Source organism: Hemiscyllium ocellatum, chromosome 17 (assembly GCF_020745735.1).
Source record: "Hemiscyllium ocellatum isolate sHemOce1 chromosome 17, sHemOce1.pat.X.cur, whole genome shotgun sequence".
Lineage (NCBI taxonomy): Eukaryota > Metazoa > Chordata > Chondrichthyes > Orectolobiformes > Hemiscylliidae > Hemiscyllium > Hemiscyllium ocellatum.
The window spans coordinates 35,118,640-35,136,804 of NC_083417.1; the positions used below are offsets into that span (position 1 = coordinate 35,118,640).

An 18,165-nucleotide genomic window follows, 5' to 3' on the forward strand; every position below is an offset into this window, starting at 1 on the left:
TGGCCTATACTTTCCTTTTTGAACAGCGGAATAACTTTGGCCATTCTGCAATCCTCTGGAACCTTGCCTGAAGTCGACAAAGATGCAAACATATCTATTAAGGCCCCTGCTAGGCTATTTCTTCCCTTGCATCCCACAGTATCTTGGATAGATCCCATGTGACCCTGGGAACCTGTCTACCTTAGTGCATTTCAAGATGCATTTCCTTCATTATGTTGACCTCCCCAAGAGTGTTCACAGATCTTTCCCTAACCACAACATCCCTCATATCGCTCTCTTTGGTGAATACTGATGTAAAGTACTCATTAAGGATCACACCTGTTGCTTCTGACTCGATATAACTTCCCTCCTTTACCCTTGAGTAGCCCTACTCTTTCCTTAGCTACCCTCTTGCTCTTAATGTATGTATAAAATATTTTGGGATTCTCCCTAACTCTGCTGGCCAAATGTATTTCATGACCCCTTTTAGCCCTCTTAACTTCCTGTTTGAGTTCCTTCCTACTTCTCTATATATTCTTCCAAGACTTCATTGATTTTTTTGTTGCCTAGAACTTAGGTATGCTTCGTTTTCTTTCATTGACTAAACTGATAATTTCCCACTATCATCCAAGGTTTGTGAATCTTTCCATCCCTGTTCTTCCTTTTCATAGGAACATGCCTGCACTCTAGTCAACTAACCTTTAAAAGACTTCCAAATGTCAGATTTGGATTTACACTCAAACACCAGCTCCCAATCCACATTCTCCAATTTCCACCTAACTTGGTCATAGTTGGCCTTCACTACTCCTCTCCACCCCCCCCCCCCCCCCCCCCCCCCCAAACATCTTCATCCAAGGTCCACTCTTGTCCTTATCTCTAAGTGTCTGAAAACTTATTCCCAAATACTCCCCCAATGAAACTTTGATCTGGTGGAGTTCACTTGCCAATAACATATCCAATATGGCCCCCTCCCTTGTTTTACTATCTACATACTGTTTTAAAAAAAAACCCTCTTGGACACACCTAACAAATTGCTCTCCATCCAAACCCTTGGCATTCTGAGGAAGGTTTAAAATTACCGACCATAACAATTATTTTCATGTCATTCCCGAATCTGACTAATATCTCTATCTCTTGCTGGCAGCTGGCTAGGCTTTAGTACAATCCCAGCATTGTGATTGCACCCTTCCTATTCCTGAGCTCTGCCCACAATGCCTCACTGCAAGATCCCACTAGGATGTCTTCCCTTAACACAGCTGACTAGTAGTGTAGTTTTTCTACCTCTTTTTGCTTCGTCCTGTGTCTTACCAAAACACTAATATCCCAGAATGTTCAACTGCCAATCCTCTTCCTCTTTGTCATTTCTCTGATAGTAACAACATAATGCATTCATTTATCCAGTCTCTAAGTTCATCCGTCTTACCTGTTGTACTACTTGCATTGAAGCAAATGCAGTCTAAGCCTCCAGTTCTGCTGAGCTCAACAACCTCTCCCTGACTGCACTTCCTCTTAGATATACTTGCTTTAGTCTTGAGCTCTTCGCCAGTCTCGAAATTTACTGACTTGCTACTCTGGTTCACATCCTGCTGCCACACTAGTTTTATACCCTCCTGAGTGGTACTATCAAATCTCCCTACCAGGATATTGGTGCTTTTGTGATTTAGTTGCAACCCATCTTTCTTGTACAGGTCCCACCTTCCCTGGAAGACATCCCAGTGATCCACGTATCTAAAGCCCTCCCACCACGAGTTCTTAGCCGTGTTCAATTGTTCTCTGCCTTTGTTCCTAGCCTAAATAGTACGTGACATGGTAAGTAATCCTGAGATTACTACCCTGCAGGTCCTGCTTTTTAGTTTACTACCTAACTGTTGTTATAGGACCTTGTCACTATTCCCATCTATGTAATTTGTGCCAATGTAGATAATGACTTCTGTCTGTTTACCCTTCTGTTTCAGGATGCCCAATACAAACTCAGACTTCCATGACCCTGGCACCAGGAGGGAACATGCCACCTTAGAGTTTCTCTTGCAGCCACAGAAGCACCTATCTGTGCCCCTGACTATCAAATCTCCAATTACTATTGCTCTACTATGCTTTCTCTCCTATCTGCACATCAGCAGCCAGCCATGGTGCCACTGCTCTGGCGGCTGCTGCTGTCACCTGATTGGCCATTCCCCTCATCGGTATCCAAAACAGAGAATTTGTTTGACAAAGGTACAGCTGCAGGGGACTCCTGCACTGACTGCCTGCCCCATCTAACAGTCATCCATCTTCCTGTAACTTGGGTGTGACCACATTTTAGAACTTTGTAACTATGTTGTTCTCTGCCATTCATGTGGTCTTTTGTGTCTCCAACTGCCACTCAAGCTGATCCATTTGTTCAGTAACCAGCTGAGGCTGGGTACACTTCCCGTACATGTAATTATCAGGGATGCCCTCAGTTACAGTTATTACTTTCTTACCTATAGGCCCCTAACTAACTTGCTCTTTGAACTTCCTGTACTAACCAGAAGATGAACTAACTGTACTAATGCTTTAGAAAGACTGAGACGTGTTTACCCGATACTGCAGTGAGATTCCTTCACCTTCTCTCTTTAAAAACTGTCACCATTTAGAGTAAAAGTAGATTGCCTCACAAGAAGAAACATCTTCTCTGCATCAATCCCATTTAGTCCAAATATCTCCAAATAGATGTGTTTTCATCCTTCGAAATTCTAACAAGTATCAGTCTAAGCTAATCAATCTCTCCTTAAGTCAGTCCTTTCATCTCTGGAATTACCATGTCCAATGCAATTTCTCCCTTTTCAAGTTAAGGAACCAAAACAGTATGCAGTACTTCAGATACCAATGCCCTGTGCAATTCCAACATCTCACCCCTGGAATATAAATGCAGTTAGGATATGCATGTATGACCAGTCTGTGCACTTATGCAAATGTTGGTATCTGTGAGGTTTGCTAACATTTGTTTTTGAAGTGCTTTTGTTTTGGGAGATAAATAATGAAAGCACCAAGATATTTTTGGCAGCAAATTTACCAAATCATGAGAACACTGATTTAAAATTCAGATCTGGCCTCTGAGACTCCATATTTGCACAGTTGCTCATGAAATCATAACACTCCTCCTCTAAAACATCAAAAAAGGCAATATTTCTTGCCTGAAGACATGAAGTATGCCATTTTAATGTAATGGATGTAATACTTGGTGATAGTTATCTGGGAAATATTTGTAGTGTGTGTAATATGGAAGATAGAGCACGGTAATAGTAAAGCAGAACTATAGATCAGGATCCATGTCATGAACGTTGTCATCATGTTCAGACTTAGTGACACCAGTTTGTTCAGGTTTACATTGGCTTTATTATTTCTTGCAAGAAAACAAGCCATAGTGAGAAACCAAATGCAGCTGAGACTTTGGTGAGAAGTACAAATTCTTTTTGCCATTTCTCGTGTTAAACCAAAGTTAGGGAGATGAATATTGGACCTACCTTGGAAGGTAGCAGCTGGTGAATTCTTGGTCTGCAACTGAAATAGGAATATTTTCCAGTTATAAAATTCCAATAAATTGATTTACAAACGGGTGGAGTGAGCTTCTATCTCGCATGCTTCTGGCATTAAGCAGCTGGACCAACAATCTGTAAGACCACCATTTTAACTTGTTGACTGGATTGGGTGGTGAGCATGAACAAAGGTCGTCATGGCCATATTGGTTTGTGAACCAGGATGAATTAAGTTGATGGCAAAGAAAACTGGCAGCAAGTTAAGTATATGAAGATAAACACAATGAGAATTTGAAACACAGCAAAAATGGGGATCTGTTTGAGGGCGAAAGAGATGTTCAAAATTTAGGCATCTTCTCCAGCTTCAGCTGGATGGAACCTTGGAAACTCAAATTGGAACTTGGAAGAAATTGATAAGATAATTTATAGTTGTCAGTTACATATCTTACTTCTGTGTCATGGGGATAGCATGATACAATGGAAAATAATTTAATTCCAACACCATGAGGTACTGAACATAGTGACTTGTCTGCATTTTGAAGGAAAGTTAACAGACTATTTTTTTAGTGCGTCATAGCCTACTCTCCCTAGATATTTTTGTTCTATAAGTGATCTGTTAAAAGCTTCCTTCACTGGTATAATATAACTTCCGTATTGATTTAGGTATTGGTGCCATGCAGAGGCAGTTTGTCCCAAGGCAGTATTGCTGCTGCCCACTTTGAATCTTACATTTTACAGCCTATGGATGATAGTGGGAGTAGTTACCGAACATTAAATGGAAAGGTAAGTGGTTCTTTTCTTATGCTGTACTCATTTTCCTTTCCTATTAACTTTTGCTATAAACAGCTTAATTCAGAATGCAAGATTGTTTTTGCAGTGTCTTATTTTTCTTGTATACTTAAGTAACAGCAAATACACCTGCATGAAATTTACTGAGTAATAATAGAAACAAGTATTTCCCTTGATCTGCCGTATAAATTTAGACTAATGACCGTATGGTTGTCAAGAACAGCATTTTTTTAAATTTTAGATTTCTCTCCTGTTGGTTTTCAACTCTGTCCATGGTTAATTTCACCTTTTTCTTTGCAATCTTGATACATACTTCCCTCTATTTGTACTTCTGTAGCCCCTAATTTTAATTATTTTACAATTGGCGGCTGTGCCTTCAGGCCTTAAGCTCTAGAACACCTTCCTTACATGTCTCCACCTATTTTTATCTTGCCTTCCTCCTTTAAAACATGCTCACTAAACCTACCTCATGGATCAGGTTTCTCGTGCCTGACTGAATATCCCCTAAAGGGACTCAGTGTAAAATTTTCATAAATCTTCCTGCAAAGTGCTTTGGGATATTGCATTATGTTAAAGGTATCATTCAAATACAAGTTATTGTTGTTGATATGGTTATTGTGTTCTGATGGTGCATGTGATTATTGTTGGTAACTTTGCAAGTTTCCTATTTTTTGCTATTTAAGCATCATTTTTGTTTCCCCTGCCTCCCCACGACACAACCACTGTAAACAATTTGCAACACCAGGAAGTAACCATCAGAGGAAACCTCATTAGTTTGGGTGTTGGATTTAACTCATCATGTGCAATAAGAATCCTTTTTGAAGAAACTTTTTACACTGAGAAAGAACAAAGTTTCAGTATCTTGTGTATTGCCAGACCATTGGAAAAGGGTCCCAGTGCCGGTAAGTTAAGAGAATCGTATACCTTGTCTATTTTAAGTTCATAAATGATGTTCATATTAGAGTCATAGGATCATACAACATGGAAACAGACCCTTTGGTTCAACTTGTCCAGACATCCCAATCTGACCTATTCCCATTTGTCAGCATTTGGCCCATATTATTCTTAACCTGTTGCCATGCAGAAAGGCATGCAAGTAATTTGTTTTGTCTAAAATATTGTTCGTCTCTTCCTCTATTTCCTTTTGCAGCATAAAATTATTGCTGTGTTGACTACAAATGAGTTTTTGCCATGTTGATTTAACTGAGCTAAAGTACTTTCCTGATCAATAGTAAGTCGTGAACATTTAAATTGATTCTTTACATTTGACAATGCCAGATGCAAGATGATAAGGAGCATAATCGGAAATAACCTGCCTTTTTGAAGCGTTTCTGACAGCTATACAAATTCCACACATGCTGAATAGGACTCTGAAATTTGCAGTTTGGAAACAGTAACATACTTAGTTCGTGCTGTAGCCTGAGCTGCTTCTCTGGAACAATATTGCTTACCTCATGTAACAGTTTTTCCTCATTTTTGGGATGAGTGGGTTGTAACCTCCTGAAGAGAACTTGATTGATAGCACTATATTGATCTCAATACTTAGTAACTGAGAACGTGTGGAAAACCTAGAAGGGGGAGGGAAGAAGTTTGCCAGTTTGGTCACATCAGATCCAAGCCAGTCAGTGTAACAGAAGTCAAGACCCCTTTCTTTGTGGATAGAGTTTAACTGCTCAGTCATACAGATTTTCACACAATAGTCCTATCTGTTTTCCTCCTTTTTTTAAAATAGATTTCTTATCAGCTTGTTCAGATTTTTTTTGGACATACCTGTGGAGTGGTGCGGCTTGAACCGAGGCTTTCTGGCTCAGAAGTAGAGGTGCAAATACTCCTCCACAATAACCATTAGTGGTCGTGATAGTGTCCTTCTACTGAATGAAGAAGCCTCAGTTCAACTTCCGCCTGAGCTGTATAATTACATCACTGAACAAGTTGTTTAGAAAATGAGACATTTTGAACAAACAATTCTTAAACAGAATATTAAATATGTAATTTCATAATCCATGCTTTTAACTGATCAGTAAGTTTTTTTTCATTTTCTATATCGTCACCAATCCAGTTTCCTTTTTTAAGGAAGGATGTTTTTAATCTCAAGAAGATACAAGCCAAATTTTTTCACATTCTTGTTACACTTCATTGCAGGACTTCGAAGAACTTCTATATCATTTGCTTTTTTAGATGGTTTCAAATGTATTTCACTTTGAAACATTTCATCATGCAAAAATGCACCTCTTATGTCAAATGACTTATTCCCAGGGTACGTTGCAAAATATCTAAGATTTTCAAGTTTTATTTGTAGTCGGGGAATCCATTCTAAGATCTTGATCACAAAGTTCTATTCAAAACTTTGTGATAAGGCTAATGTGTTCCCTATCTGGCAACTTCCAGCTCTTCAATGATTTCTTTTTTTGGTTTGGCATCATTTATTAATATATTTAACTTTGTGAAACCACTAAAGTCTTTATACATACCGCAGTATTCCTTGTTTGATCCATAGCCCCTGTTTTCTTTTTCCTATGGAATTTGAGGGACCAGGACAGGAAGGCATAAGTAGATTGGCATGGAAAATGAGCAGCCATTGGGTTGGGTGCAGGAGGTTAGGTGGTATATAGGATGTGGGGGGGTCATGAGGATCGGTATAATGCATGGAGATAAAGAGGAATGAAGTTAAGAGGGATGTTTTATGCTTTATTTTAAACGTTGAACTTAATGCCGGAATTCACATGCAGGCTCCATCCAGCCTGTCTGGACAAACAGCAGCTTCCTCAGCAGCTCTCAATGTTACCTGGCTTGTCTTCTAAGCCAGTTGAACGGTGTAGATGGAGATGTACATGGCAAGAAAGGTAGAAGAGAATAGGATATTATTCATTTTAAATGGAGGGAGGGAAAAAGCAATAGTGACAACTTGACTTAGAAGTAAGGAATGCCAGGCTAAACCATGATGGAGGGGGTGAAGAATACTAGTTGAATTAAGGGAGAAAGTAAAAATGCCAAGATAAATCAGATAAATTTGAATGAGGAATGACTCTGTTAAAAGCGAAGGAGCTGAATGGATTGTTTTTTTTTCTTTCCCTGATCCTGATCATTTGCAGACAAATTACTTCAGTGGTTCACTGAGCTCACTAATTACTATAGTCTTAACAATTGGAGGAGTTTGTGGTAACTATGTCTACAAAGAATTCCACTGATGTGCCTCCACTCTCTGTCGTGGAAGTCTATGCTTAAAGGTTATAGTAACTAAAACACTAAATCTCTAAATCTAAGTTCATTTAATGCACAATACTAGTTATTTTTACAGTTAGTGTATACATGTCTGTGCTAAAAATCTTTTTAATTTCAGATGAAAATCCATCTCCCATAGACTCTTACTGTCTGAAAAATTTTGATGATGCTAAAGAGTTTTTGGGTCGGCAGTTATCCAAAGTTGATAAGTACATTGAGTCGTTCCGAATGTCTTTTAAGGAGCTGGAAATGAAAAGTCTGCGACATCATATAGTTAGTAACAGTTATTTTGTGTTGCATTTCCTTGTATGATATTTGGTGTGCCTTATTTTACAGTGAAAGTTTTTAAAAAAAATTAATTTGGAGGCAAAGGAAATATTTTGTTTATTTTTAACTAATTTTTCTTTATTAGAATGGAGTGTGTCCCTGTCATAACAATACCTTAAGTTCTCCAAAGAAAACATTCTGTTTTTTTTTGTTATTCTGTTTTCAGTGTTTTTGTTTTGGTAGCAGTTTGTCACACTCTTATCTTTCTGTGCCCTACTTCCTTTTTATATTTTGTTTATTGCTGTGTTCTCTTCCTCTCATTGGCACCTGTACCCCCTTTGACTCTTCAAGATCCTGGCCTTCTCCCCTTTACAAACACAAGCTGGCTCAATATTTTGAAATGGAAGGAATTTGTGGTTGTATGTGGTTGGATGTATTACGTGTGGGGCATGGATGAGAAGGATGGAAAGAACTGTGCAGAAATGGCCTAAAACCTAGGAAGAATCATTTTTCCTTTAATTGACTGAGATAATGGTGTGGAAATTAAGTATACTGCACAGTCTGCATTAAGCTAAATCAAAATATCTGGTTTTTATGCATACTTTAAAAAGAGGTTATAGCCTTCAAGTAAAATAAAAATGTTAATAGAATAATGAAGAGTGAAAATGAAAAATTGCAACTGATTTAGTTTTATTCTTGGCATGTTTGAGTGGGTTTTGCCATTGGGAGGGTGGAATCGGACATGACATTGTGGAATAACATCCCAAGTAACCATCGCTCTCATTGAAAATGGAAAAGCTTATTATATAACATCTGACAGCAAGTTTTACCAACTGTTATCAGTTAACATTCAAATACAATAATAAAATACTGCAAATGTTGAAAGTAGAAATGTTGGAAAATATTCAGCAGGCCAGCCAAAATCTTTAGAGAGAGAAACAGAGTTAACAGTTCACTGACTTTGTTTGATCTGGAAAGCTTTAAGAGTAAACAGGTTTGAATGTGATTGATCTCAACCTCCTCCTGAGGCCTTCAACATCAAAGATACCAGTCTTCAGCCACTTCAGTTAATTCCCTATGATATCAAAAAATGGTTGAGGGCACTAGATACTGCAAAGGCTGTGGTCTCTGACAACATAATAGCAACTGCACTGAAACCTTGGGCTCCAAAACTCAGTAAGCCCTGAGCCAGTTGTTCAATGCAGCTGTAACCCTGGCACATGCCGAACTCTATAATTTTCTAGCTATGTCCTGGACTTAAAAAAAAAGTTAATTGTCACCCATCAGTCTATTCTAGATCATCTGCAAAACAATGGATACTATCTTCAATAGTTTTAGCAAGAAACACTTAAACAGTAGTATATCTCTCACTGAAGCTCAGTCTGCTGCTGGGATCACTACGCGTCTGACCTCACTTAAAAGTTGGCACAAGTGTTGTAATGAGAGTGACTGCCCTCTTACATCATTGACCGAGTATGGTATTTGGGATCTGGACAAAAATTGAAATCCACAGGAAATGGGAGCAACCAGTCTACGGTTGGGAGTCATAGCTAGCTCAAGGCAAGATAGTTATAGTTGGTAGTGGCCAGATATTGCTTCAGGTGTTTCTCAGGAGGTCCAACCATCTTAAGATCCTTCCCTCCACCATAATGTCAGAATTGGGAATAGTCATTAATGATCATGCAATGTTCAACACCATACTAAAGTTGTTAATGTCCAAATTCAGCAAGACCTGGACAACATCCAGGCTTGGGCTGATAATAGGTAAGAAATATTCATGGCACATAGGGGCCAGGTAATGACCATCTCCAACAAAGGACAATCTAATCATCCAATGATATTCAATGGCATTTTGCTCACTGAATGCCCCACTGTCAACATCTTGAGTACATTGCACAGAAACTATTCTCGACACACCATTCTCAGACCTATCTTTGCAAAAACAAGTCAGCAGGTTAAAAAAAGTGCAGCAGGTAACTTCCCTCCTGACTTCCCAGTTGCTGTCCACTGGTCTACAAGGCATAAGTCAGCAATATGATAGAATACTGTCCTTGCCTGGATGAATGTAACTCCAACAAATGATCAATGCCAGAGCGGACAAAGCAGCTGAAGTAGTTCAAGTATGTCATTCAAATCTTATGCACTTCAATTACTCAACTAGATTACGTTGTAAGTAATAGCTATGTAATCTTGTTTACTTTAATTTTGATCCTTCAGCTTGAAGTATTCATTTTTGTTTTTCAAACTATTTATTTTGTTGAAGGGAATATCTCTTTAGTGGCCATGGTGACAGAAGGATAGATGTTAAATTTATTGTATTTGTTTTTGATCTCAACTTTTTTACATAGCCAACTGTTGTTTTGATGTAAATTGCTGGCAAAATATGATATAAGATGTGTTCAGATTTATGATATTATTGCAGAATTTAGAGTAAATAACTATATAGTAGCACATTACAATGAAACTGAATACACAACAATAATTTGACCAGTGTTTGAAATTACAGTATTCTTAATTGCTTGAATGCTGTGCAAAACATTGGGAATAACCCCCTGAGAGGTTGAAATGTATAAATTAACTGGGCTACAAGTCAGTCTTCTATCCTCCAGGATTGTGATTGCAGTGGAGCATTTTCTACCACTCTGAGCTAGATGTTGAAAAAGAATATGGTGAACAGATTAAGTTTACACTCTCATTGAGAAGTAGTTTAATTTGATTGATTAGATTATGTAACCCAGTGTACTGTTACTTAAAACTGATAGCATCAAATAGCTGTAATAGGATGTAAACTTTGCACATTTTTGTTATGGATTTTTTTTTGCAATACAGGATGAAGTTAATGCACTCTATACGAAATGTCTTCAATACCTTCTGAGGGATTCACGATTAGTAAGTTGTTATTCTGTGTCTTTGCCCTGTTGAGAATGTTTTTAACAAAATGGTATTGAATTGCTCACTAGCAACTGACAAGTATATTCTTTGTGGCTGTCTGTCCTGTATAGAAAATCCTGATCAAGCAGGAGGTGCAAATGGCATTGGTGAAACAAGCTGTTGAAGTATGTAAACAGGTTCTTCATTAGTCTTTACCAAGTTATGAAAACTAATTTCTCATGTTGAGTAAAATGCTGAGTCTGTTACATGTTTAAAATTAACCCTGCAGATGTATGTACTTCATGGTATCCATGATCAAATATTCAAAAGTGTGGGGACTATAGAGGCCAGTCAGGTATGACTCACTTCATTGTCTATTTTCCTTCTGTTATTGCAGTTAACTTGATTTAAATATGAAACCTTTTTTTTTTGTTTCAGTACAGTTTCAAAAGCCTCTTCATATTATTGTTAAAATTCCTTTCAACAAACTTTCAAGCTAAAAGTGCACAGATTATTTTTAAACTGAACAGTATGTTAGCATTCTTAATGCCTGAAGTGAAGTTAATGTTACTATTCCTTACTGATTTGTGCTGCCTGGTTATTTGAAGGATGCTGCTTTTAACAAAAAAACCCGAGGTTTGCAAGACCTTCAGCTGAAAGATTTGGGAATCCAGTCACAGTTCAGGTGAGTTTATTGTTGCTCTAAATGCATACTAAAAGGATGCAAAATCTTCGTCTCTGAATGTTTTTGTGAATAATAAGGGTGAAACTGGCAATATTTTGGTGTTGCATTCTAGTTAGCTTTACTTTTGGCTCTACTTAAATACCCAGTGCAGTACAAATGATTTTTATCTGGAAACAGTAACTTGCTATTAATAATTGTAAATTATGTCAAATATTAAAAATCTAGGCTGCTTTCAGCCTTAAGAGCCCATGCTGAATGTAGCTCAAAACGGCGAATCCCTTCTTTGTACCAGTTGAATAGGTGTTAAGTTATGTTTTGATAGATGTGTTTCTGATACTAAATCATCCTCTGAAAGGGTAACCCTTTCTCTCCAGGAGAAAGTGAGGACTGCAGATGCTCGAGATCAGAGTCAAGAGTGGGGTGCAGGAAAAACACAGCAGGTCAGGCAGCATTCGAGGAGCAGGGCAAAAGCCCTTAATCAGGAATGAGGTTCACTTTTGATGAAGGGCTTTTCCCCGAAACACACATTCTCCTGCTCGTTGGATGCTGCCTGACCAATTGTTTCTCTCTGCTCATGGTGCTGAACCTGCTGACTATTCTCAGTCCTTTGTTTGAATTTTGGCGGATATTCACTTTGTATTCCTGTTACATCCTAAAACAAAATTGATATTTTAATAAAAGTAAACATAGTGGTCTGCTGAACAGTGCCTGAGAGTGAATTGTCTGTGTAGCTGTCCTGTGCTTTTGATTTCTGATGTGTTGTCATGAGGTCGTGTCAGTTGCCAAAGTATTCACCTTAACTTCAACAGTAGCATTGACCAGAAAGATCTCCTATTTTGGTTGTGCAAGAAAACTCAGAGGTTAAAAAGAAAATTAAATTCTGAAGCTTTCTATTGGTGAATATATTGCAAACAATTCCCTTCAATTTTAACTACAACATATGAACTTGCAGCAGTTAAATTGAATTATTAAATTTGAATTTAATTAAAACAACTTGAAATTAAATGCTAGCTGAATATCATTTAAAGCCCATTTTATGTTTGTTTGTTTATTTATGTTTGTTCAGAGAAGGAAATTTGCTGTTGTTACCTGGTCTAGTTTACATATGACTTCTGATGCAGAGCAATGTAGTTGACTCTGAACTGCCCATCGGACTTTAAATAGCAATGCCCATATCTTACAAATGAGTTTTTAAAAAACTCTTGTGTTTGATTAGGTCCAGGTAGTTTATGCTTTTACTCAGCAGACATACTAAAAAATAAATAGTATTACTGTGCGCTATGGATAGGAAGGCAATCTTGCCAATGTTTTGATCCTGACTGCCTGTACAAATTAATAAGGAAAGTTGATGGTGTACGTATAATGAATACTGCCTTTGCTGATGCATTCTGGCATGGTAGCTGTCACTTTGAGTCAGAATGTTAGGAATCAGAAAATTAAAGTCGGCATATTGTATCACTTCATTTCCTTTTGTTCATGTCCCGCTGTCATCGTGCTGTAGTTTCAGCAGAATGTTGCCTAAATCAGTATGCTAAATGCTTTTCCCAGCACGCTATCCTAAACTCCCCTTTGGATGCCTGGCTAAGGTGAGTGATATACCAGGCCTCTAGGGGCATAGACCCTGGCTTCGACACCTGGCATATACCCAGTGATCTCTTGCAAATATGCAGTGGACAAAGGCAACTGAGCAAATACCAACTCCCATTCCTTCGATTCAGTTGACTCTCAATCATCAGCAAACTGGTGAAAGAGGTTTTTGAGAGTGCAATCAAGTAGCTGTCTGACACAGTTTGGATTCTGCTGGGAAGACTTGGCTTCTGACCTCATTAAAGGATTTGTCTAAATGTTGAAAAGAGTTAAACACCAGAAATGAGGCAAGAAAACAGTCTTTAATATCAATGCATCATTTCACTTGAGTATGGCATCTCTGAGTTCTAGCAAAACTGGAGGGTGTGCGATTCAGGGGAAAAATCACTGTTGATTTGGAGGAATATCTAATCTGAAAGAAGAAGGTTGTGATTATTGGAAGCTAGTTACCTCCGTTCCAGGACACTTTGCAGGAATTCTTTAGGGTATTGTCCTAGATGTCACCATCTTGAGCAGCTTTATCAATAAGTGTGCAACCAATGAATATTCCCAATGTTCAGCACCATTCATGACTCTTCAGATACTGAAGCAGTCCATGTTCAAAGAAGCAAGACCTGGGCAATATCTAAACTTGAGGCAAGTAAGAACTGTCAATTAACGTTCACACCACAAGTGCCAGGCAGTGACCATCTCCATCAACGGAGAATCCAACCATTTCTCCACAACATTGGATGACTTTGTTATTGTTGAATCCTCCAGTCTCTACATCCTGCGGTTTACTATTGACGAAAAACTGAACTGGACAGCTATATGAATACAGTGATCTGCCTCTGTAGTCAGGCTTAGAATTCTGTTGTAAGCAACTTGACTCTCCAAAAAGTGTCTGCCATCTCTAAGCTGTAAGTCCCAACTGTGATGGGAAATCCTCCCTGTTGACTGACTGCAACAACTCAGCATCACCCAGGACAAAACATTCTGCCGATTGCTATCATTTACAAAATGTGCCAAAGTTGTTGTAGTGGTTCTGTTCGCCGAGCTGGAAGTTTTGGTTGCAAACGTTTCGTCCCCTGGCTAGGAGACATCATCAGTGCTCTGGAGCCTCCTGCGAAGCGCTTCTTTGATGTTTCTTCCGGTATTTATAGTGGTCTGTCCTTGCCGCTTCCGGGTGTCAGTTTCAGCTGTCCGCTGTAGTGGTTGGTATATTGGGTATTGACCACTACAGCGGACAGCTGAAACTGACACCCGGAAGCGGCAAGGACAGACCACTATAAATACCGGAAGAAACATCAAAGAAGCGCTTCGCAGGAGGCTCCAGAGCACTGATGATGTCTCCTAGCCAGGGGACGAAACGTTTGCAACCAAAACTTCCAGCTCGGCGAACAGAACCACAACAACAAGCACCCGAGCTACAAATCTTCGCACAAACTTTGAGTGCCAAAGTTGTGTCAATAGCACTTGCCACAATCTAGACCATGTGAAAGGACATAGCAGCAGATAAATGGGATCACCACCAACTGTAAGTTTCCCTCCAAGCCATACACCATCCTGCTTTGCGACTATATAGTCATTTTGTTTTTTCAGTCTCTGGATTTAAATCCTGGAATTCCACTCCTAACAGCACTGAGGGTGTACTTACAACACATGGACTGCAGGAGTTCAAGAAGGTGATTGACCACTACGTTCTTCTCTGATGCTGTCTGACCTGCTGTGCTTTTCCAGCACCGCACTCTCGACTCTGATCTCCACCATTTGCAGCCCTCACTGTCTCCCACTACATTCTTCAGAACAACTGCACCGCACAACAAGATGGACAGTGTTTTCTCTCAGTGAGTGTATCCTTGTATTGTTTGTCTCACCACTATATGGGGTCAGGTTGACACCATAACACTCAAGACGAGGCCAGCTTGGTCAGTAAAGACCGTACAAAGTTGCTCTTGATTGACATTTAAATTTCTCCAAGCCAAAAATTTGCTCTGTGTGCTTTTTGCTTTTTGCTGTTTGTGTTTGACATGGAAAAATACAAATTACCATCGACCATATTTGAGCTGATTGATCACTTGGGTGGTTTCTTGGTCATGTTTCACCATAAGTCGTGAGATCCAGAGTCAGTATTGAGGATTCCCCCTCTCAGTTGTGTATTTCTAGTGGGTCTGTATTGCCAATGGAACCAGACACACTCCACAAAGTTGTAATCTGGGATTTGAATTGTTAGTCAAATTGTATAGTTTGCTGAGTATGACTTGTTCAGGCTGTTGTTTGACTTGACTTGACTTGAATTTCAGTCAATGTTCCCAAAGGCTCCAGAAATTGATGAAAGACTGGATGTTTCTCTGTCATATTTAGTGGATCACCAAGGTCAATGCCAGATGATCCTTCCTGTTTCGTTCTAGATTTTGTTTCTAACCAGTCTGTTCACTGATTGTGGGCGGCACGGTGGCACAGTGGTTAGCACTGCTGCCTCACAATGCCTGAGACCTGGGTTCAATTCCCGACTCAGGCGACTGACTGTGTGGAGTTTGCACGTTTCCCCGTGTCTGCGTGGGTTTCCTCCGGTTTCCTCCCACAGTCCAAAGATGTGCGGGTCAGGTGAATTGGCCATGCTAAATTGCCCATAGTGTTAGGTAAGGGGTAAATGTAGGGGTATGGGTGGGTTGCGCTTTGGCGGGTCGGTGTGGACTTGATGGGCTGAAGGGCCTGTTTCCACACTGTAAGTAATCTAATCTAATCTAATCTGATGTGATGACTCTGGAGCAGATAGGTCTTGAATGCAGGCTTTTTTTGGGCTCAAAAATAAATACTATCTCTAGTTTATGTCACAGTTGGATATGTTGGTTGCTTTATAGGCTATTTTAAAAAGCAATTTGGAATAAGGCCAAATCAGGTAACCATAGACTTCTTGACAGGACACTAGTGAACCAAGTGGATTTTTACAAGCCTAATACTTTCATGGTGATTGGTATAGATACCTTTTTAAAATGCCAAATTTATTTTCTCAACTGAATTTAAATCCCCCAACTGCCAAATGTGGGATACTGAACCTGCTCCAGGTTACTTATCATTGTCCAGTTGTCTCGCTGTAATCCAGTGTGTAGCCTCACTCAGGTTGTCACCTGATTCGTAGGTATGTCACATGCATTGCTTGGCATATTCTGCTAAACTACTCATTAAACTGTTGGTCTTTTGACTTTCAATAATAGTTGGAATCTAGGTTTGTAAATGGATCTTTGTTGGACTTGCCCAACTTTTGTTCTATTTTTGAAAAGTGGTAAGTATTTGGAGAAGTTGTTAGTTTCAGACCAGATGTTATCTGTGGCACAGATAAGTGCTGCACAAAAGTGAAATAATTGGCACGTGGTACAGTTGGAAATGGCTTGTAACTTTTGATTGGAGGCCAATGGAAATACATTGTCTGTGATTGCTGTTTGCAAAGACTCATGTTTTGCAGATTAGTGCTTGAACTGGTGTTATAAAATATTGATTTTGTTACTCATGGGACAGTGGAATTTTACATAAACACAAGGTTTTAACAGCATGTAAAAATAATGCATTAGTTATTGGTAACAATGTGTTTTTAGTTTGAAAGGGTAACTTCATTTCCTTCATTAGCCGGAAAATTGTCTTTCAACTACAGCATAAGATGCTGACCAGCCTATCATTGCAGTTGACTTTGCTTAAAAATGCTGGTAAGTTTTAGTTGCTTAAAATAGCGCAGACTTTGTTGCTTAGTTTTTGATTTGCATAATGGTACATTCACCTGTTAAGTGAAAGTAGTGCGGGTGTTAGTGAACCAAAACTGAATTTTAAGTTTTTAATTATGCTCCTTATTGATGGCAATATTATTCTTTATTTTGACCTACCTATTATTATAATATTGTGGCAATTTTGTTAACAAAACACTGTTCTAACCTGATTGATTATGTTTCGTATTTCAGTATTAATATACCTCGTGCCAAACGGGAGTTGAGTCAGCTGAACCAGTGTACTAGCCCACAGCTTAAGCTGATCTGCTTACGAAATGTGATCCATGCGATCATGCAATCACCAAGCCAACGAGGTCAGTACTTAAGGAATAGATGGAAAAAAATAATGTTTAAGCTTCGCTTTATACTTCCTCTCGGTGCATATTTGGATAATCTATTATGACATTATTAATATGTACATTTACAGAGAATGTAGTGTTTGAAGCACAGTTAGACTTGGTTGCTCTGGTCCCATGTGGGCTAATCCACCTAATCTGTACATCCTGAGACGCTAAAGATAATTTAGCATGGCCAATCCACTTAACCTGCGCATCTTTGGACTATGGGAGGAAACCTGAGCACCTGGAGGAAACCCATGTAGACACATGGCAAATGTGAAAACTCCACACAGATAGTTGAACTCTGATCCCAGATTAGATTAGATTAGATTAGATTCCCTGCAATGTGGAAACAGGCCCTTTGGCCCAACCAGTCCACACCGACCCTTCAAAGAGTAACCCACCCAGACCCATTTCTCTCTGACGCTGTGAGGCAGCAGTGCTAACCATGGGCCATCATGCCAGTCATCCTCCTGGACATCCACCTTTAAATGTGCTTAGCAAAGCCTTCTTTGGCTGGTTTGGTCCCCTCCTTCTGCTTTGTGCTATCCACTGTATCGCCACTCTGGAGGAAATGTATGCCTGGATAATGCAGGACATGGGTCAATTCTTGATCATACTGTCCTGCAGGTGCTGCTGACCTGTTCACTGCAGCACTTCCTTAGTGGTGATGCTGTCCTTCCATGCAGTACCAGAGAGAGTGGTGAGTTTTGAAGAGCAGTTTGAGACAGGACAGCGCCTCAGTCTGTGCACCAACTGTGTGCTGAGAAAAATCTAAGTGTGGTGTCACAGGGAAACAGGTCAGTGATTGTTAACTGGGTGAATATTTTTGCTCATTTATCTTTCAAAACTCAATTTATTAGTGAATATAAAGTTTACTTGCCGGAGTACAGCTTATTGAGGCTTATGCACAAGTATATATGGTAATTTATAATTAATATGTCGATCTCATTTCATATACCTTGTGTATATCGACCCTAGTTTTTCAAGGGTCTTTTTTCCAGACCATATATGCAGCCTTAAAGGAGGTGATTTGTACATTTTTGATTCAAACGCAATACCTGCGTCATCACTTGTTATGCGCACCAGGATATATTTGCCCAATGTGATTTTCAAATTTGGCTCTTGTTTGTTCATTTTGTTTTTGACTCGTGGCAAGTGTGAATTTTATCTCCTCTAAAACAATACCT

At 39.2% G+C, this 18,165-nt stretch overlaps 1 protein-coding gene across 4 annotated transcripts in view; it reads left to right on the forward strand.

Annotated features, from left to right (window-relative positions):
• Positions 1-18,165, forward strand: part of ankrd27 (ankyrin repeat domain 27 (VPS9 domain)) — a 93,281-nt gene that overhangs the window by 9,608 nt on the left and 65,508 nt on the right. For all 4 annotated transcript variants that reach the window (XM_060837663.1, XM_060837664.1, XM_060837666.1 and 1 more), the window contains 8 exons: positions 4,140-4,259; positions 5,011-5,167; positions 7,606-7,760; positions 10,584-10,643; positions 10,757-10,810; positions 10,915-10,980; positions 11,234-11,310; positions 16,830-16,951. In XM_060837663.1, coding sequence (XP_060693646.1) covers positions 4,140-4,259; positions 5,011-5,167; positions 7,606-7,760; positions 10,584-10,643; positions 10,757-10,810; positions 10,915-10,980; positions 11,234-11,310; positions 16,830-16,951 — 811 coding nt within the window. The remainder of the gene's footprint in view (positions 1-4,139; positions 4,260-5,010; positions 5,168-7,605; positions 7,761-10,583; positions 10,644-10,756; positions 10,811-10,914; positions 10,981-11,233; positions 11,311-16,829; positions 16,952-18,165) is intronic.